The 22,049-nt window shown below is 38.5% G+C and overlaps 2 protein-coding genes across 5 annotated transcripts in view; one reads left to right on the top strand and one right to left on the bottom strand.

Annotated features, from left to right (window-relative positions):
- LOC135203172 (phosphatidylinositol N-acetylglucosaminyltransferase subunit C-like) overlaps positions 1-6,680 on the top strand; it is a 67,409-nt gene extending 60,729 nt beyond the window's left edge. Inside the window, exons 8-9 of one of the 2 annotated variants that reach the window (XR_010311877.1) lie at positions 112-225; positions 1,661-3,321. The gene's annotated coding sequence lies outside the window, so the exon portion shown is untranslated. Of the gene's footprint in view, positions 1-111 lie in introns of both variants that reach the window. The other variant, XM_064232869.1, reaches the window with a different exon arrangement.
- A 684-nt stretch (positions 6,681-7,364) lies between these two features.
- The window catches only part of LOC135203171 (uncharacterized), a 230,797-nt gene continuing 216,112 nt past the window's right edge, over positions 7,365-22,049 (bottom strand). For 2 of the 3 annotated variants that reach the window (XM_064232867.1, XM_064232866.1), the window contains one exon: positions 7,365-10,000. In XM_064232867.1, coding sequence (XP_064088937.1) covers positions 8,831-10,000 — 1,170 coding nt within the window. In that variant the 3' untranslated portion in view covers positions 7,365-8,830. The remainder of the gene's footprint in view (positions 10,001-22,049) is intronic. The other variant, XM_064232865.1, reaches the window with a different exon arrangement.

Below are 22,049 nucleotides of genomic sequence, written 5' to 3'. Positions count from 1 at the left end.
AGGAGCCATAGCAAGCCTTGTTTCTGCTTGGCCTTTTATTTTGCAAGTATATTACAGAAAAGTTTTCTCCATTTTCTCGTATGCAGTATTTATTCATGTTCTATTTTTCAGAAAATATAATTTTTGTAAGCAATTCTGTGACTCCAATTGGTATTAATGGATGATGTTTAGTTCCCATCACAACTTCAAGATGGAAAATATGTGCGCTCAGGAAATTTAGGAAAGGTTTGTGCTAAGAGTACATGTTCCCTTTTTCTATTGAGGGGTGTCACTTTAAATGTAGGCAAATTCAGTAGTCCACCAACATTTCCTAGTCATTACTTTCACTTTTGTGCGCTAATTTCACCTGTGTAAGTGTCAGTGGACTTCTGCATTTCCTTCCCTTGCAGAATACACTGCAAATTGTACTGAAGGTTCTTTGTAACATCCCCTCAGCTCCAGCTGCATTCATGTGAGTAAAAGTACTGTCTAATTATATACTTCTTTAAAGTTGTCTATGCCAAAAAAAGACTTTTCATCATAATTTTATGTTAGTTATGTTTACATAACTAACACCTATTCCCATCTTATTCTTAAGCTCTTGCTGATTATTGACAGTTCTTGGTAGTTCTCTGTAGCTAGTTTTTTTTTTTTTGTGTTGAAGGTCCTTTGCTGCATTTCTTTGGGCCATGTTGCTTTTCTCGCAGCCTTTTACTCTTCATCTAATCCCCGTGGTTTCTTTCTACATAGCTTTCCAACTACTTGAAATTCACCTTGATCCAACTTTCATTTAATTCAAAAAGGTGGTCTCATTAGCCTGCATGTGTCGACTATGTGAATGTGAGAGTGGCTGAAGTTTGTCCATTGGAATCATTATTTTTATTCTTTTTGGTAGTAACTATCATTTTTCATCATATTCTATTCAAATAAAATGTATTTAATTCATTGCTTTGTCCTAAATTACAGTTGAAACTTTTGCCATTTTTTTATACATAATTTTTTACTGTATATATATAATTTTGTTGATGTTTGTAATTTTATCTCTCTTTTTTTGTAACATCTTCACAAATGTAATGTTGAAAAATCAATGCAGTGGATATTGCATCATATCACCACTTATCATGTTTCCTAGCCAATGAGTGTATCCTCCTAAAATGTAACCGGAAAATTTATGTAAGATGGAGTGTGTTGTTAATTTTAAGAATGATGTAGCACCTCCTTGTTCAAAGTGAGGCACCTAATGCCAAAGAAAGTCCAATTTTATACAAATGATCACTTGCATTTTCCCCAGGCAAAGCAAAAACAGAGAAAAGGAAATCAACTTAGTAATATTTATTGCACATGGCAAATTTATAATGAATGTTCATACTACGTTATTAAACGTGTCAAGTTATTGACAACTTAAACCTTCATTTGATGAACCTAATATTGAAGTAATATAATTTATATTTCTTATTAAATTTCTTTTCCATGATTTAGTTTCACCTACTGAATTACTCTATGCATAAAAATGTTGTCTGGTAATATTAGTAAGTGGTTTGGGAAAGTTTTAGGGATTTTAGTTATCTATTTGTCAAAAAAAAATGTTTTGAAAATAATTGTAATGCTTCTCAACATAAAAATGTAATAGTGCATGTATTTCATCTGCCAGAGGCTGGGTATTGATTTTATTTTTTTTCAGAGGCAGAGCACTATTGTTTCTCACTGTAATGAGTGGAGTCACTGCCTTGCTTGCAGTTTACCAGTCATTCTTGTACTTTCATATAAATCCTCTTTTCATCTCTTTGATAAGTGCCCACCATAGGGTGAAGAGGCATTAGGAGGGGACAGGAAACTGATCTCAATAAATTCTCTGTTGAAGACAGTTATTGCCATGAAGTTTTAGATGTAGGAGGGTTCCACTGAAGTTTATTTTGTAGGGCTTATTTTAGACCAAAGCCTGTAGTATTAAGTGAATCACCTTATGAAGATGATCTTACAAGGAAAACTAATATTAATAAGAGGATAGCTCCAAAAGGTAAAGATACAGGTATGATTTTCTGTTTTCTGAAGGATTATTATCATCATTATACTGTCACATTAAATTACATACTAAACTCTTGAACATTTACAAGAATTTAATCTTCAGTGAATGTTTAAACTTGGAACAAAGTTTAAAAAGTATGACAGCGAGGAGAAGAGACCAAAGGGAACAGATAAAAATGTTAGGCAGAAATTAATGCAGTTTGGAACCAAAGGAACACTGCAAAGAACCTTTAGCACTGTTTAAAGTGCACCTTACAAGGTACATCATAGATGGTACTTTCATCCAGTGTAATATATTGGGACTCAGTGTATTTTTTGTGTCATTAGATTACGTATGTTATCCTGTGGAATATCATTTGTTTGTTTATATTTCTTATTATGAGATCTGATTCTATCTTTTCAGCAAAGGTTTGTGTGTCTGTTTTTATATGATCTATGATTTCTGTTTACGCCATGAGATTTGGCGGTTGTGTACAAATGCCTCACTAAAATTTCATTCCTTAGCTAGAGCTTTCAAATTTGCATACAAATCCTGTAAAGATTCACCTTTATGTTTCTTAAGTTGCTGAAACTTAAAGCTCTGTGGTATGAAGGCTTTACAATGAAATGCAATTTCAAAGTTTTCACTGTGTCCTTATAATCTACCTCATACAGAAAAGTTGAGAGGGAGCAAGCAGTCCAAATATGTAATACACTCTTTATCAAAAAAACTTATGAAGTTTTAAGCGAAGTATTCTCATTGTGGTACTGTAGCATTTCTGGGTAGCTTGCTGGACCTTTACGGTTAATTAAAAATCTTCATGCAGTAGTTAACACATCCCTTTGTATGAAGTGTCTTTGGATAACTACAATTCAAGGAGTTCAAGCGTCTGTAAATTTTGGTATAAAACACCAGTGTGACTATCATAGAGCTTTGGCAATTCTTTTTGACTATTAATTTTTCAAGGTTAAGCAATTTGGAGACTATTTTTGACAAGCCCCCACAGCTTTAACAGAGGATGTCTACTGACTGCAAGATGAGTAATTTGGAGATCAGTACCCTCTGGTCACTTGGATCAAATTTTTTGTTCTACCATTGATGGGATATTGTTCACCTTTGTGGACATAACTGTATCCATGATTATTTTAGTCTAGAATTATTTCACATGTAATTTTTCCCCACAAGGTTTTATACCATTCCCTTCATAGGGCATCTTCAGCATGCATTTGTGAACTGGCCATTGAGCTTTGAGACAAAGATACGCCAAGGTGGAGTTGATGGGGTGTTAATACATACCCTTACTTAACCAGTGCTGTCCAGTCACTTTTCCTTCACCCATCATTGAGAGTAGGTGCTTTGCACGTCTCTCTTTTGTGTGATTGTTGGATTTGGGGGCATACCCTCATTCTTTTTTGGTTTACACCATAAGAATTGTGTTTTGGTTTCTTTGGTGCCTTTGTTGACTTGCTTTTCTGAAATGGAGAAGAAAAATGAGTAAAATCAGTGTTAAGGACAGTGTGGGTGTTTCATGTCTCTCACTATTCCTTGTGTAAGGGAAAAGTGTGTTCAATCTTCCAATAATTGGGGATTATACCCCACAGGGGACCCTGCCAGATCCTTCAAGATCTTTTCTTCGACCGGCCTCCATTCCTTTGCCACCTCTGAAGAGTATTTCATCAGTTAAAAAGGATTGCTTTCCTGCTCATGGAGAACAACAGTCTTTCTTAACATCTTCCACACCAGTGGATCTAAAAGTGGTAAACAACTCTGTAATAACTAAATTTTACATGTGAAGCACACCTGTAGAAGAAATTTCCTTTTTGGTCAAGTTCGCAGCAAGTTTTTTATGCACCTACATCATGCTGTACAGGGTTCAAGGTCTCAAGAATTGATAATCTGAACTACTATATAACAGTAGAAAACCTTACTAAAGATATTCAGCAAACAGCAGGATTATCAATCTCGTCACCATAATCAGCCATATTTCATGCTAGTGAGTTTGTGAGTCTCCTGAGAAGCGGCTTGTTCAAGGGTGGGGGAGAGAAGTCGAATGGCAGTAAATAACCCGCCCGAAGGACATCTACTACCCACTTCTCCGCCCCATAACTCTGTCACTTGGCCCAGTAGTCCGCCAGGCAAACCCCCACCTGTGGCACAGGAGAGGGAGAGGTGCCTAACCTACCGACAACCCCCTTTACCTCTGCCTCTGGGGCCCCTTCTCGGCTTGAAGGAATAGGAGTGAAAGGGACGTTGGTCCTCTGACCTAAGCTGGGACAAACAGGGAGGCCCTGCCAAAACCAAACTCCTTGACAGCCTACCAGGCGGCAACCTTTGTGACTGCTGCTGGGCAGGGGGAGGAGGAGAAGCCGGATGTTTCCCGAGGAGGAGACTCTGACTTAAGACACAGTCTGGTGCACTAATCAGTCCTTGGTGTCAGCCCGGCGCCGGTCTATCACATCCTTCAGCTCAGTCCGAGGGAACAGAAATTGTGATCCCAAAAGATCTCCATTCCTCAATGCCAGCAAGGACTCGGGGTCAACTGATCTTTCCGTCCTGGATAAAGCTGCATCTCTTCTAATCAGGAGAAGGTTAGCCCTTAAATTTACACTGAGGTGAGCAATATACGAGAACCCCTTGCCTCCGGACTGCAACAAACTGGCAAGAGAGGAAGCATTCATCAACCCCTCTGGGGACCTGTCAGAGGTTATCTTGGCAATGACCGCCGACCAGAAGTCCAGCCAAGAAACCGTCTGCAACATGAAGGCTGCTGTAGACTCCAATGCTGAGGCATCCTGCAGAGACAAGGACGAAGCCACCGTCCTCATCTACTCCAAAGTCAATCCCGACTTCAGACGAATGACGTCCAGGTTAAGATGATGCAACATCAAGCATGCAGAGTTTGTAGCACAGTACTTCCTATGCCCCGTGAGAGGCGGGGGAAGCAACTTGGCAGAGCCTCTAGAGCAAAGCGATCCGTCCCGATCTGGAATAGAGGCATTAACCTTATGTAAGACCGACTTGACATGCCCCGACAAAGGAAGGCGAAACGATGACTTGGGATCCTGCGTAGCTCCCAGCAAGGCTTCCAAGCAGGAAGGAGTGAAAGACGACCGAGCCTGAGTCCTACTCTTCAAATTGTTGAACCCATGAATGAGATCGACAACTTCTGTAAAGGAAGACAAAAACTCTTGCATGTCTCCCTCCTCCTGCTCCGGCAGCAGAGACTGACAACGAGAAGGATGTGCAGGCTTATCTAAAGTGCTTTCCTTGTGTAAATTAACAGAAGAACCAGAAGTCATACAGCCTGAAACACCAACTAACCTGTCTGGGCTGGATCCAAACGCCAACTCCTGCGACGAACCAACCACAACACTAGGGACATCACTACGCACTCTTCCAACAGATGACTCTCTTAACATGGCTCCATACGAGCATGTGTAGGGCGGACACACAAACGTGCATAGGTGAGGAATCTTGAACACTCGAGATGGAATGAGAATCCCTCAGATTCGAACCCCTGGAAGTACCAGGGAGGAGGGGCAGGAAAACACTCCTGCTGCACCAACCTCGCACTCACGATCCTTGACCTCTTGACAGGTGCCTTGAGATCATTACGGCGATGAATAGGCCCTGGAGAAGGAGAAGCGGAAGCACCTGCAACATGTGCACAAACGTGGGAGGTTGCAGCATGCTCACGACTTGATGCAGAGGACAAAGCAGCCACTACAGATCGCACTGGGAAAGAAAGACTAACACTCAGAGGAACACGGGCATGCTGCTCCTCACTCGCAGATGAAGAAAGGGCAAAGTCCTTAGCCTTCTAACAAGCTTGATACACCGACATGGCGGAGATGGTTGAGAAGGAGAGGAAGACAGCACTGGCTCCTTACGCAATCTCTTCGCAGGAGGCAGGGGCGACGCAACGTGCTTGCTTCCAGTCCTCCCAGCTGACATGGCAGGAAACCTATCTTCTAAAACAGAGTCAAATCTCTTAAGAATCACCTGGTATAAAGCCTCAGACGGATCAGCAAGCTAAGGGGCTGACGATATGGAAGGGAGATGCAGCAAACTGGATGGCAGAGATGACGTCACGGCAGCAAACGATGACGACACAGATGAGTGAGGCAGCGCAGCGGAGACAACTGGGAGAGATGTCATCGATGGAAGTGATGTCATAAGCGGCGATGACTTCACAGCTTCCCCTCAATCCGAACAGGAAGCAGACGCCACTGGCGGAGAGATACAAAATGGCTGACCCCGTGACGTCACTAGTGGGGCTGACGCCACAGCTTCCCCCTGACTCGAAGAAGTGGCAATTGTCACTAGCAGAGTACTACAATATGGCTGACCTCGGCTACCAACGAAGACGAGGCCAGGAGGAGGGGGGAGGGCCTGAACAGCATGAGCATCCAAGAAGTACGTCAGGAAACCCTCCAAGGAGGGTAGACCCCATAGCCCAAGCGTCCCCCAGAGCGCCGCCATTTTGGCTGCCTCCAAATCTGAAAGAAAAGAAACTGATGAAAAAGCCTCCTTCCTCCAGGGAATCAAATTAACTCTTGAGGAAGAGGGAGCAACATTACATAAATCAGCCTGAGGGCCTCCCAATACTTCCAACAATGGATCGATGGTAGAAAAGGAAGGGGACAAAGGCACAACACTAGCATGGGGTGTAACAACAGTAGGAGACGAAGCATTGGGTAGAGGAGAAGAAAAACCCTCCCATGAAGGAAGAGTAGAAACTCTACGATGCTCCCTCTTACTATAAAATAACTTCCACGGCTCTCTAGGCCACGCACAGCATTCCATAGGGATTCGTTATTGTACAAATTTCAGAATGTCACCTACTACAAGTGACGTGTGGATGTGTCGCAGACGAAGCCAAAAAACGAGAACACAGAAAATCTGGAGTTCCGGGGCACACCTGTTGACAAGGCCGAGAAGGAGCAGAAGCAGCCATATTAACAGCACACATACAAACACACACACACACTCAAACACAAATGAAAAACAGAAAGCATGTGGCTACAGTGCCAATGAGAAGCTATGGTAACAAGCACCTCCTTATTAGGGTAAATAGCCTTAGTGAAGAAGCTACTGCTAGTAACCATTTAGTTGTTGTTACGAATGAATGGTGTTTCTTATGCCTTTTTAGAGGAAACAACATGAAAATATTGTTTTCCATTTTTTGTAGGAAGACACAACGTTAATTACGAGGAGAGATTTATAAGCTTAGCCAAACAGGTACAGGATATATGCACATAACTTGGAAATATTATGACAGAGTAAAAAAAAAAATAAAAACTTATCAGGAGAAACAAATAATTTTCTGAAGTGTTACAAATCTTATTATGAAAGTCATTTGCATACTGACATTGTCCATTAATATTCAACATTTAAACAAAAAGTGAGAAATTTCTTCAGCTGGTTTCTGTGATAACAAAATCAGTATTTGTTGGGAATGTTTTGCAGTAGAAATAAAATATTTTATTACAGTGATCATTATCCATGTTTTAAGACATTCTTTCCTTCTCTGTTCACTACAAAGTTTCCTATTAATAGTACGGTTATTACAATTCTAGAAACTTTGCATTACATGAAGATTGCTACCTGAAATTAAATACAGTTACCTAAAGTAAAACATGAAATGCACCATTTAAGCAGAAAAAACAGTGCATGTGATGAATAACTTGTATCAAAATATCACAACATACATGGAGAGAGACAAGTTTCTCTGTTGTTAGTCTATAACAGTTGCTAGAAACACTAGTTGTAGATAACTTTATCAAGAGTACTAATAAATCCATTCTAAAGAAAAAATGTAATGTACTGTACTAGGTTCAGTGACCATAGCTGACATGACACCATTTAGAGCACACCATTCGCTGAATATATACGGTATTCAAGACTAAGAAAATTACATAAAACTTTAAGTGCTCTGCATTTTTTTAAAATGATCAATATGAAATATTTCAAGCTTCCATGTACCTGTACATTTAATAACAGAAGGAAAATTTCAATAATTGAAAAAGAGAAAATTTCAATACCTGAAAAAACAAAGGGAGGAGAAACGGAAAGATTCTGATCACAGTCAGGAATGTGGTTCCTACATTACACTTAAAATCTAGGTTATATCACATTTTTACATGACAGTTTGTGAACTATTATTGAACCCTAACAATGTGAAGAGTCCTTCAAATAGAGCTACCTTGACAGAACTACAAATAACTGTACACAAAATTTTCTGTAGTATTACTACAAAGATTCAACTACCACAATCCTATAGTACTTGCTATATTTTCTGACAATGATCTTAATATTGTATAGTACATAACATTAATCTCATCCAATTTTTTTTTAAAGAATGGCTACCGCTGATGTCCTTCAAGTTTTTGTACTACCTATATTCCAGACACCATATGATTACAGTCATTTGAAGTATACAAAAGTGAGCATAAATCCATCCTTTGATATTTGTTTACCCATCATTAAGTACTTGCTATATGCAGTGCTGCTGTTATTGTATATTTTCCTCAGTTTATGCTTCTTAAGAATATTGTCACTCACAAGTAGTACAATTTTAGCACAGTACAATATTAATACAGTACATGTTCAAAACCTGTGCTTTCTAAGATAGCAAGAAACAATAACAGTGCCAGTTTTATCAGGAAATGGCACTAATTTGTTGAATACCAATTGTGCACAAACACATTGTTCAGTTGACCAGTTGGGTTTTCAAATGCAACAACACAACACTAGGTTACACAAGAGAAGTCAATTTCTGTATTGTAATGCTGCATATTAGCATGTATGGCAGGAATGGTGTTGTCAGTTATAGTACGTTAAATATCACCCATAGACAGAGTATCTGGTATTTCTTGAAGCTGATCGTGCTGAAATATACCCAGCTGGACGTACTCTGGTACCTGAGGAAGGTAATTGAGGATTTGGGGTTGTAGAGGATGTTGTAGGCAACAGCTGATCAGATTCTAAGCCCCCATTACCAAATGCTGTTTTGTAATAACGGAAATTTGAAAATTCTTCAAGGGATGGGTCTGGATTTGAGGCCCTATATCGAGTACCACCAAAACTAGACAAGCCAGAACGATTTCTATTACCTCTACTTGGGCCTTGGTATCTGCTTCTTTCTGTTGTGGTTCTTTCATTCTCTTTATCATCCCTTGCAGTAGTAACTGTGATCTCTTGGTTTCTACTTGCTGTTGAAAATGGAAGTTCTTGTCGAGATTTAGCATTACTACTTCGAAAGCGCTGCTCATATCGAGTTTTTGTGGAGGCTGTCACACCGGCTGAGTCCCGTCGCCAGTCAAAGTCAGCAAAAGGATCTTCAGCACCAGAATATAAATCGTCTTCTGCACCAGTCAAATCTTCTTGCCGAGTTGTTCTTGTGGAAGATGATTGAGCTTTTGGTGATTCAGCCCTCGTAAAGTGTGTGCTTGATGAGGGAGAACTTGATGAACTGACCTCATATCTTGATGAGCTGCTAATGCTAACCACAGGCTTGCCTATTCTTATTGACTGGAAATTGTGGGATGGACGGAGTGTTGTAATACGGGGTGTGGTTGTTCTAGTAATTGGTCTTGGAGTGGTAGTAGTGGTAGATGAAATTGGCCAGGGTGTAGTGGAAGTAGTGGTGGATGTGGTAGAAGTAGTTGAGGATAGGTTTGTAGAACTCGCTGTGCTACTGTCCTGGGATTTTCCTTTTCGTCCTCTACTTCCACTGCCAAATCGATGATCTACTTCAGCGTCATAGTATTCATATTCATAATCGGGTGAATTCCTTGTCTGTGAATCATCATACTCGTAAACGTACTCATATGTGGTAAAGGGCTCTTCATAGTCGTAATCCTGATTTGCAGTTGTCTCATCCACGCGAAAGAGATCATTTTTGCTGTAGTAACGAGTTGATTGTTTGCAGTTAATGTCCCACCAGTTTGTGCAGATAAAATTCTGCTGATCAAATACTGTGTTGTTGGGGCACAGGAATCGAAAGTCACGAATCTGCAAAATTGAGAGAAAAATACCATCAGTAAGGTTTTGATATCAGTAATTTACAATGTGAATACTAGTTTAAAATTGGAAGATGTTTACTCTCAATCAGTAGCTTTGAAACTTGCTGCTACCCTGTATATACATTAGGCTATAATTTATTAGGCCCTAACAAAATGCCTTTAAAAGAAACTGGAATGTGTACCAGCATAGTATGGTACATACTAGACTTAAGGACAGAAAACATCATTACTATATTAGTATTAAATATCAGAAATACTAATTCCTCAAGATAATCATAAACTAATATCCATTTAGAATGCACTTTTCTTTAAGAAAAATCTCAAAGCTTGCCAGTCAACAGGCTCTTGTAGGCTAAGTATTATAGACAACATATAATCTGTATTACTTGATGCTTCATTGTTATTTACCACAATTCATTATTTTCTTAACATAATTATGAACATTTTCACCAATAAGAATCAAATGTAAAAAATTTAAAGTTAAACCTAGATAACACGAAACCAAAAATTGCCTTTTCACTTGGTTAAAGTAAATATAAATTTGTAATCTGCAAACATAACAAAGCTGTATTATGTATTTGCGAACAAAGAACATGAGAATATAAATATTAAAGCAATAACACTGTATTCATGTTCATTGCTTTAACCAGAAATTATGACTACGTTTGTGTATTCACTGGTGCAGAGTGCAACTTTCTAGTAAGCAAATATTCAGTAATGACAGAATGCTGATGGAATGTTTTTAGTGAAAATAATTTTTCATATTACTGGGCTTTCTATTTACTTATCTATTGAATCTATAACTGGAATGTCAACCACAACCAATGTACTGATGGGCATCAAATAGTTGTATATGTGTTAATTTTGTTTACATAGGAATATAGTAGGAAATAGAGAATTCCTAATGAGGTATATATTTTCATTTTGATAATGGGCGAGGTAAACCTTTACCTTTTAAATTATTAAAAATTTAAACAAATGCCTTATAAATACTTTTTCAACCTGTTCAGTGATGTTTTGCAAATCCATTATATTTTGTCCTGAACTGCCACTGGCAAAAATAAACAATAGGAAGAAGACTACAGATAGTTTATGAAGCTTGATAAAAGAAAACGATATCAGATAGATTCTCTCTCTCTCTCTCTCTTCTCTCTCTCTCTCTCTCTCTCTCTCTCCTCTCTCGTGGAAAATTAAATGCCTGTCGTGGAACCCAACCTGTTCCGATATGCCACGTAAAGGAAGACACTACGGCAAGTTTTGCAATGCGTGACGGTGCCAAAGGTCACCCAATCTTACGCTGTGATTCTGTAATTTCTTTTGAGCATGAAGCAGACATTAATCCTGGAAGCAGACACTTCACTACGGCTCGAAAGTATACCACTATTTTCGCTACGCTTTAATGGAAGCGATTGTCATTCGCGTGAATAAATGAACTTCGGAATGCGGCCATGACACCATTTATTATAGTGGCAATAGTTACCGTTTCATTTTGTTCCCCTCTTTTTAGCGTTGACGTATGTTGAGTAAGTTCAATTATCATCATCATTACCGAAAGCCAAGCTAGACACTCCAAGCAACACGTCCCAGTGCTTCAATAGGGAAAGCAGTCAAGTATAAAAATTGACTGAGAAGTAATGAATAAATTACGAGAAATAGCAAGGGAAAAATGAGATATAGAAATAAGAAAGGGCAATGACAAGGAAAAAAAGAAATGGCAACAAATAAGGTGAGTAACAAATAGAAGAAGAAACACAAGTAAGACTAAGAAAAAACTGAACCGAACCCAAACTTGACAAGAATGTAATGAACGGAGCTCCCCCTCCGCCCCTCATTCCATTTGTCTTATGTTTGAGTGTTGTAAATGGACGAGTATTTAGTTGATTTCTTTCTCTCTCTCCTTTGAGAAGCTTTCTGACTGACAGGCAGTGGATTACATACAAATTTCGAAGACGCATACAAAATAATGTTGACAAAATTATGCCCGTAATGCATACGCATATAAATACACTCACGACAAACAACATGCTATTATGAACAGGAAAAATCCTTAACTAAATGCCCATACCTAAAAAAAAAATGCTTAAAACAACTTAATAAAAGACACGTTCGATAAAACCAGCTTCCCTAATTAATTAAGAGAATCTCGATATAATAGAAAACAACCCATCAATAATTCTAGACGAAGGAAATATTTGGAGCTTCAAGACTTTGAAACACAACCACTGGTTCCATGCAACGTAAAAACACCATATAAACAAACAAACAAATGGCAGCAGGCACTATGAGGACGAGGGAATTCGACAATCACTTCTAAATGGTCGGAAATGACCAGCCTTTAGAAGTCTTGTAATAAATGAGTTTGACACATTCTAAGCAGATCAAGACCAGTCAATTCCCCATCTCGTAGTACATTTTTCCGTCGCGTACAGAACTGCCTGCCTGCCTCTCTCTCTCTCTCTCTCTCTCTCTCTCTCTATCTCTCTCTCTCTACTTCTCTCATATTATATATATATATATATATATATATATATCTATATATATATTATTATATATATATATATATATCATATATGATAAATGTTTTACATTTTCATAATAATGTTATGAGTAAATACACGCGTAAGGGACGGATGTTTTAGAGCAGGAAAGAGGCCGCCATCAGTAACTACCTTTCACCTCTGGTACTACTACTGCCACAACGTAAAAGAAAAGCGGGAAACGGGAAACAAGACGCGATGACCGCAAGACCCAGGTCGAGAGCAACTCATGGGCTCCCTATTTGCAGATGGCTAATATAAACATGGCACATTCTCTTGCTATCAGTCGTGCAGAGGACAAAAATGCACTAAATAAAGACTCCAGAGGGCTCTTCGCAAACAAACTTTCGCTAAAATTGCAGCAATGTTTGAGGGGAGAGACTTTACATAAGAGAAGGTGTTTAGTTTTACTGTAAAAGAAGCTACACTGAATGTTGGGCAACGCGGTCAACAAAATCGTAATTCGGAGCATCTCACGGTCCTTGCTGCCTTCCCTCTGGATAATATAATAATAATGAACAATTTCCCTCAAAGATACATTTTCGATTTATCAACGAACGTTAGTAGTAATTTTCCTTCGTATCAGGGGCATGCAATGGTTATAAACATTTTACGAACCGCGTAAATACATATACTTGTCGATACATCACGGAAAAAAATATTTTTTAAATTAGTTTGTAGAGCTATTGAAAAAACTTATATAAACAAAGCTTCCGTGTAGATAAGGGCAATGCTGCATCGTGCGTCTGTTCGATTCAAAGTGACTTGAATGAAAATATAGCGATTATCAAAGTAATAAACAAATGACACAATGTCTTATTTTTCTTTATCGATCTGCATATTTCTAAGCCAAGCTAAAGCCGTTGGTCCCGTTGCTGAATAACCACTGGTTCCAGGCAACGTAAAAACACCATACAAACAAAAACCAAGTTTGAAGGAAGTAATTTATCCAATGGCAGTGACTGGGTAAGGTGGAATCCGAGAGACAGAATCTGCTTCCCCCTCTAACACTCTAAAACCAGGCCAAGAATAGACTGCCGCCAAAGAGAACATCGCTCACCACTGGACGACCAACGAAGGACATGAAATAAGATCTGTGCCTTCCGAAACGGGACACTTCTGTGTGGACGCTTCTTTGGCAACCATAGCCTTATTATGCGTAGTATGATAGACTATATATAAATTTGCGGACCCAAGTTTACTTATGTCATGCAGACAGGCTAGGCAACGCCATTACATGCAACGAGCAATGCGATCTCGTCATTTTCGGGAGATCATCTCTAATTCTTGACCCTATAATGAGCACATAATAATATCCTATATTGGATCCAGTACACTATTATTATTATTATTATTATTATTATATTATTATTATTATTATTATTATTATTATTATTAAAAGAAAACTCATAATCACATCAGTCAATATAATGGGTAAGTAAATCCACAGTAGTATGACTGTTTGATAGTGTTTTTTTTTTAAATATATAAAGCAGAGAGATTATTATTATTATTATTATTATTATTATTATTATTATTATTATTTGCAAAAATAAGATAGATGAGAAAAACAGGAGAGAAGACTACTATAATAAAATTCTAATGAATATAACAAACAAACAACATTTACGTAACTGTTTTTATTAACAAGGAGAATATTGGGCAATGCCGCATGGCGCTTGGAAGTAGCACGGTAGTCTCTTGAAATGACCGCCATCAACATTCCTTCTACCGCTGCCAGGGAGTCATGAGGTGTTTTTGTTTGTTTATAAGGTTGCTGAATGTCACAAATGACCCAACCTCCTAAATTCTTAACAACCCGAACAGATGCCTTTGCCGTCTAATGAGCAATGGCACACTCCTGTCCATTCTTTTTCACATGGTTGCTCAAATGTGGTTGCTGAAGATGATCTTTCAAAAGGAAGTTGCAAAGTCAGCGTTGCTTGGCTGCAACTTCCTCGCGAAAGGCGAATATAAATACGTACACACACACACACACACACACACATATAGAGTGTGTGTGTATGTATATGCGTATATGTGTGGGGGGAGAAGACAGAATGTTAGACTGCTTAAATAAAGCAAACGCAATTACGGATCAAAGTTACTAGCGAACATCGACATCTCGTTAATAATCAGTAAGACGGACATATTTACATCGAAACGACTACATATTAGTGTGACGAAAATATTCTAAAGCGTAAAAAAAGGACTTGTTCTAAATATCTATACAAAAACTGCCGAAATGAACAGGACCTGGCTGACGACAATGAAGGTCGGTCTTGGGAAGGGGGACACTCTCTCTCTCTCTCTCTCTCTCTCTCTCTCTCTCTCTCTCTCTCTCTCTCTCTCTCTCTCTCTCTCTCTCTAAGTGTCAGTCAGCTACGTGAGGACCACGTTTCGCTCTCGTCACCATTCGTTTGCAAAATATTGCGTCACGGAACTTACACATCAGATACGTCATGATACGAACTTTTTCAATGTATACATTCAAACGAAACATTTATCCATTCTTGAGCGCCTTCAGTTTATTCGGTCAGGGCGTAACTATTAAACTCCGTATTTCTAGCAACTAAACTTTTGCCATAAAGAACTCACACATTCACATACCCTGCGCCTGACTACACTCTGGGATAAAGATCAAAGTGGTTATTTCGATTGATAATGAAAACCCAGAAAGGATGCCTGCGTAAGGTATTGAGCAACACCCTGCCTAACAATCGCAAGGAGGTCTCGACCGCAAATAACCATAATTACAGCCAGTTACGCCAGCAAGACCACTCGTTATGCTCGTCAAGACACTGCAAGAGGCCTCAGAAAAGAAGAAGTAACGCCACATCCTGTACTACCAAGATCCTTAGGATGACTTCCATGATGATGATGATGATGATGACGATACCGTTTCGTAGGTGGCGGACAACGGTGCAAGACGACGCCGTGACGTCATCCACAGAAGTCTTAAAGTCTTATAAGACATTAGCACTAATTGCTCAGGTTGGTGACATGCAACAAGTCCAAACTGTCGAGTCCAACATAAGATGATGGCTTCTGCAAGAGTAGGCTTCACTCGCAACACAGGAATAATAATTGGCACTAGTAATATTCTGCAAGTAGTTCCGGAATTAATACAATATATCATTTGGGAGGTAAAGTGAATTTAGATATTAAAGGACATTGTAGCTTGAATTGACACATGCATATATATAGAATATATATATATATATACTATATATATATATATATATGTATATGTGTGTGTGTGTGTGTGTGTGTGTGTGTGTATACACCCATATATATATGTGTGTGAATTCCGGAGCTACTTGCAAAGTATCACCAAGAGTGTCAATTATTCCTGTCTTGTCAATGAAACACAGGTACTCTTGCATCTATTCCAAAGGCATTGGTAGAATTTACTGAACTTTGCATACGGAGTCAAATCTACGTATGTCTAATCCGAGGCCGACAGGACTGGTCACTCAGAGTCCATGACCAGCCTGGCCTGAGGCTGTTAAACAATCCAGAAAGTTGGCTGGGAGAAAGACTGGGTTCCATTGCCGCCTGTCCTACAAAATAATATCTGCTGCGAAAGTAGGAAGTAGAGAAAATTATCTCGGAGGCACTTAACAGGACCAAACCACTGGTTTCTCTTTCACACATCTTCTCAAGATCAGAAATTGATGGAATACGAAACATGAAACGAAGAGCGGAATGCCGTTGTGAGATATATCAGCCACAGCTGAAATTTGCCAAAAGACACGGATACGTAAAGACGCGGAATGAAGAAAGGCTCGGAAACACTTGACAAGGGGAAAGGAAAAGGAGTTCTACCAGTAGGATATAAAAAAAAACTCATTTCTATTTAGAGCTACGACAAAATTTAAAGCGGAGTATTGCCACTGGAAGTTTGGCTACCAAACTCTTATGCCAAATCACAGTAATACATATAATACCGATGGGCACCATAATAAACAGACACGCAAAAATGTAAAAGTGATGATATCAGTAAGAGGTTCGCTCGAAGAACTTTTCATTATTTGACAAACTGAAAAAAAAAAAAACACACACACACACACACAAAACTGGAGTCGTGAGATCATTTGGTAATCATGATTTGTATATTCATTTTGGTGCTAGGCCTTGCTTGTACAAGTGATTGCTACATTACGTTATTAATTATTTATGAGCGTAACCGCAATTAGCACTCACTGAACCTACATGTTAACCAAGTTCTCTTCAGAAGCCGTGTTTATACAAACATTCCTGTTCTATTCTTCTCAATCACGAAGACAAAATATCTCGATGTTCTCACAAAGAAAACGAAGGAGAAACCAGAGAGGAAAAAAGGAAACAGAATTCTTAATTTGTCCCAACAGTGCAGCCTTCCATCAAACCTCTTCCCGGGAACTTTACTGAATTATTATTTTTTCTTAAGCTGATTAATCAATAAAGTTCCCTGGAAGATGCCTGACTGCTGGGACAAATTGAGAACTCTATTTACTTTTTCCTCTCTCGTTTCTCCTCCCCTCTCATTGTGGAGTATATAGAAGCATACATTTCTGTGTATATATCCTTTCTAAAAAGACCCTTTTCGCAACCACTGAAAGGTAAAATGACTGAAAAATGAGAAGACACCACTCACTGTCCCATTCATTTCTGTCTGATAATTTAGGGGTGGACCACCTGCGTATTCCATCATCCTGTACAGAAACTTGATGTGAATGCCATTCATCTCCTTACGTTCCCTTAAACTTTCACTCTTTCGGGACATAAAGGGCCGTTTTTCAACTCGTCTACCTTCTACCTGCATAGCCAGCATCTACCGCGCATTCAAAACAATCTTGTTACTGTCGATTTTCGTTATTACAGCTAATCTACTTTATGTATTTCATTACCTATTGGAAATTGCTAAGCATAAAATGCCCCGAAGGATGTTCTATTTAGGTAAGTGGGTTTAACTGAATAACTATATTACAACTTTTATTTCCTTTGGTTGGGACCCCTTCTCTTTTTAACATTTTATCACCTGCATCCGTCATTCTCATTCCACCTCATCGTTTATTTATATCAACTGCATCCGTCATCCACCATCGTTACAAACATCCACCGCAACTCCTTTCATATTGAGTCCAATAATTTTAATCTTTAGCATTTACTATCAACTTTCTTACGTTACATTCATTTTCACTTATATCTAGCTTCATCCAACGTCAGTTACTCAGCTTTCTTAACACGCATGCTATTGCACCTGCATAACCAGTTCATTTCCTTATTCGCTTGAACATTCTAGTAACATGAACAAGAAACATAGGCCAGCATACCCTCATTTTCAACCTGTTCTGTCATGGATCACACTCTAAGGCATACTTATTGATCGGCCGGCTACTGCTTTCTGTTTCACAATGTAGTTTCAATACATTTTATAAACATCTTTCAGCGATATTTTTATTAGAAAAGAATATGTTGCCAAGGTCGTCCTATATCCTTTAGTCTTTAATTTCTCGCACACTTTCTTGGATGAAACTTGGTACGCAAAGCATTTTTCTTACTCATGGACAAAATTATTCCTATTTAAATAGTAATAGAAATAATCGCCATGATTATATTATTATTATGTGCTGTATTCTCAGAAGCCTAAGTCATTTCAAATGAAAATGAACCGTACCTTAAATATGGTAAACCAGTTGAGTGTAAGTAAATAAAAACAAACGTAACTAACTACGACTACCTCAATGATCGAAACTCCAGTGACCTACAGAAGATCAGTAACGACAGACGACATTATATCAACGTGAAGAACAAAAAAGGGAAATTTTATGGTCAATTTCAACCCTTTCTAGTCAAAGGGCGCATTAAAACGCCTGATTGCTATAACCAAGTTGCACGCAGCCACCACGACGTCTCCACCACCTTCATAGGTTAATTATATCTCCACCTGACGTCCCATTAAGGTTAAGTACTTAATGCATAATGCATCTGCAGGCAACCATCATGATGAGCAGCATTACAACATAGGTATACGCTGGGATGATGGGTCGGAAGTGCTCTCAATGGAGATGTACCATTACAAAATTCGAGAGGGCGACAGGATATCTCTCGTTCTCTTTCCAGAATTGTCGCATTTGGTCAAGTGGCACTTCATTACACTTCCATTGTTTTTCTAGTTATTATTCAGCGTTTAGTAACAATGCAAAACAAGTGAAGAATGCGCCCAAGTTTCTTCGGCGCAATCGAGTTTTCTGTACTACATCGTATCATGAAGGCTACCGAAAATACGTAATCTCTCTTTCGGCGATCTCGGTGTAATGCCGTATGAGCCGCGGCTCACGATACTTTAACTTCGGCCCAGTGGTGGCCCGGCCTATATTGTTACCAGATACTCTATTATTGCTAAATTTAACTTTACATAAAATAAAAACTACTGAGGCTAGAGGGCTGCAATTTGGTATGTTTAATGATTGGAGGGTGGATGATCAACATACAAGTAGCTTTTAAGATCCGAGGACGGACAGACAATACTTTTCTTTTCAGAACTCTTAAAAACTTTGAAGGGATAGACTAGGGCCATTCGCCACAAACTGCGTGAAACTGGAATATGAAAGAAACGCCCAGATCTTCATTAGTTCATTTGAAACGGAAAGATGTGAAAAGAAAGACCAGTAACGAAGCATCTCATACTTAAATATGTAAGCAAAACAGAGTCGTGAGATCCAATGGATTTAATACCACCAACCGTAAAAGCGCTTGGAAAGATCAAAGTGAACGGTGCAGTATGTGTAGTATGGGGTGACGTCCTGCTGATGATCTATCAGCGAGAGGGTGATTGTGCCTGTGACTTTTTCCTTGTTTTTCTTCCCGGTCACCCGATCGATGTTAAGACCTTTGCACTGTGGGAAGAATACTAAAAGGTCATGCTTTCGATGAACACCTTACAAAAATGCAACGGTCGCGAAAATTCCATTGGGCGTTCATTCTTACATTTATGAAAGTACCCAATTAATGGTGTCTTTAAATTATAATTTCTACCAAAGCAACGTTGCCGGTAAAAAATATTTTTACATACATACACACACACACACATATGCGTTACTCCACCAAACTATAGTCCTTAGCTCTAAACCAGTGTTTTAATGGGCCTTTTATACTTGAGAACGTATCCTGTTTTAAGAGAAGAATTTATTTACACACACACACACACACACACACACACACACATATATATGTGTATATATATATATATATATATATATATATTATATATATATATATATATATATATATATATATCCATATATATATATATATAATAATCATCGCCTTCAACACTATCCTACGCAAAGGACCTCTGTTAAATTCTGCTACTCATGTTTTCCCTGTGCTTTCACCTCCACGAATCTCGTATCATCTCCAGCCTCCAGCCTTACACTTTTCATCGAAGTAGGTCTGGGTCTTCAAAGTCTTCTGGTCGCCCACAGGAGCCCAGCTGACACTACCACGTACTCTATTCCCCGGGTTTACGCGAAAGGTATGTCCAAGACACCTCCATTTCAAATTCAAGATTTTACAGTTTACTAATTGAAGGCACAATGTATTTTTCAGAATATATATATTATTATATATGTATGCATTGACATTTGACATAATAATAAATATATATATATATATATATATATATATATATATATATATATATATATATATATATATATGTGTGTGTGTGTGTGTGTGTGTGTGTATGTGGGAACATTTTGTACTCTTGCTTCACTGCATCTCCCCACTTCCCTCTTTCATCGCATGAACACCACCTTTGTGTATTTCATTTCATCTGAGTTAAAATTTAAATATCCGCAGCTGATGTCACTGAGACTCCTGTCTTTCTTGTGACTGGGTGTTGCACTGCAACTGCAGAAAGCAAATTCATTACTTTGGTTAATACCCAAAAACGGCATCCATGCATTTAACATAAAGTACAAATCTGCTAAATAACGAAACAATGAAATCAATAATTGCACACTAAATGCATTGAAAATAACAGTTGCTTGAGCATTTCAGCGATTGTCTCCTTTCTGCCAGTCACGATTAGCTTCAGTGTTACAGGGTGCAGATAGTCACCGTCAGCTATCTATTAAATAAATTAAATAAGTGATTCAACCACCGATGAACAAGTTCATTAGCTAATCCTCTCGGCATCAGAAAATTCAAGTTTAAGAATCTAACCATCTCATTTGTTGAAGTTACATTCAAACGTGACAAAGTTGCTTCTTTGGACGCTGTTGTTTGTGAGATAGTAAATAATCTAAGTAATGAAATACTAAGTCCCTTCTTTTTTCATAATACCGTTCGATTTTGCCTTGCTTCTACCCTCCCTTCCCACTGTATCTTAGACAATGCTGATTCCAGCAATCCAAATCATGACGCTTTATTTCCAACACTAGTTGGTCCCAGTTCTTCACATACTTTATGACCAGAATAAAAAACGCAGTCACTTTCACCCGTAAAAAAACTTCCAAAGAAACATCTAAATCTTTGAGCACATTTTCCTTTCATTAGTAATATTCTACATATCTGGAACAAATGAAACATATGCAGTAAACATTCTTCCACTGGTGTAAGTTTTCAACCACAAAACCATTAAATCCTATTAAATTTGTAGTCATTCGCTTCTCCGATCACTGAGTATAGAATTGCTAGCCCTCTCCTGGACAGTACGCACGTTTTAGAACCCTTTAGCCTATTAGTGCTACTCTCAAAGCGTTTTCATCCAACACTTTTATTCTTCCGTATTCGTCAGCATCATGAGTAGCACAAAATATTCGTAAAGCTAAACGCAGCTCTCATTAACTGGCTTCTTACCTGTCATAGTAATAGGTGAAATAAGGTGACATCGTCCGCTCTCTCTCTCTCTTACTTACATACACACACACACACACACACACACACACACACACATATATTTTATATATATTATATATCTATATATATTGTGTGTGTGTGTGTGTGTGTACAAAGTGGTAAGCATCGTTATATTTCTACCAGTCTTAGATCCCCTTCACCTCTTAACCCTCAGCCTCTTTACTCGCCGTGTTCACATTGTCCAATGTCACATCTTTACATAAAAACTGGAGAGGCATCATCCAGACATTACAACTATCGCCATTTTCAGTATTATTCACAATTAACGAAAATTTAAATAACACACGATGAAAAGGCCATCAACTGGAAAATTACCCTCCACGCAAAAGAGGACTCTTTAGCATAAGGACAGAGAGAATGAAATAAAAGATAAACACTGAAATAAGGGAATAAGAATGAAGATATTAAAAAACTAATTAACTGCACATACGGAAATGAAGAGAACGAAGCTTGGGCGCCTTGAAGTGATGTAGAAAAATCCTCTTTATTTAATTTATGTTCATTTTATGATATAACAAATCAAAGTCAGATTTAGGCTCTACTGCTTTTCATATGTTTGTTCATGAAAAAAAAAGACAATTCTCCCCGTAT

The sequence above is a fragment of the Macrobrachium nipponense genome, chromosome 33 (assembly GCF_015104395.2).
Source record: "Macrobrachium nipponense isolate FS-2020 chromosome 33, ASM1510439v2, whole genome shotgun sequence".
Lineage (NCBI taxonomy): Eukaryota > Metazoa > Arthropoda > Malacostraca > Decapoda > Palaemonidae > Macrobrachium > Macrobrachium nipponense.
Note: the sequence above shows the minus strand (reverse complement) of the source record. Positions and strands in the feature narration are given on the sequence as shown.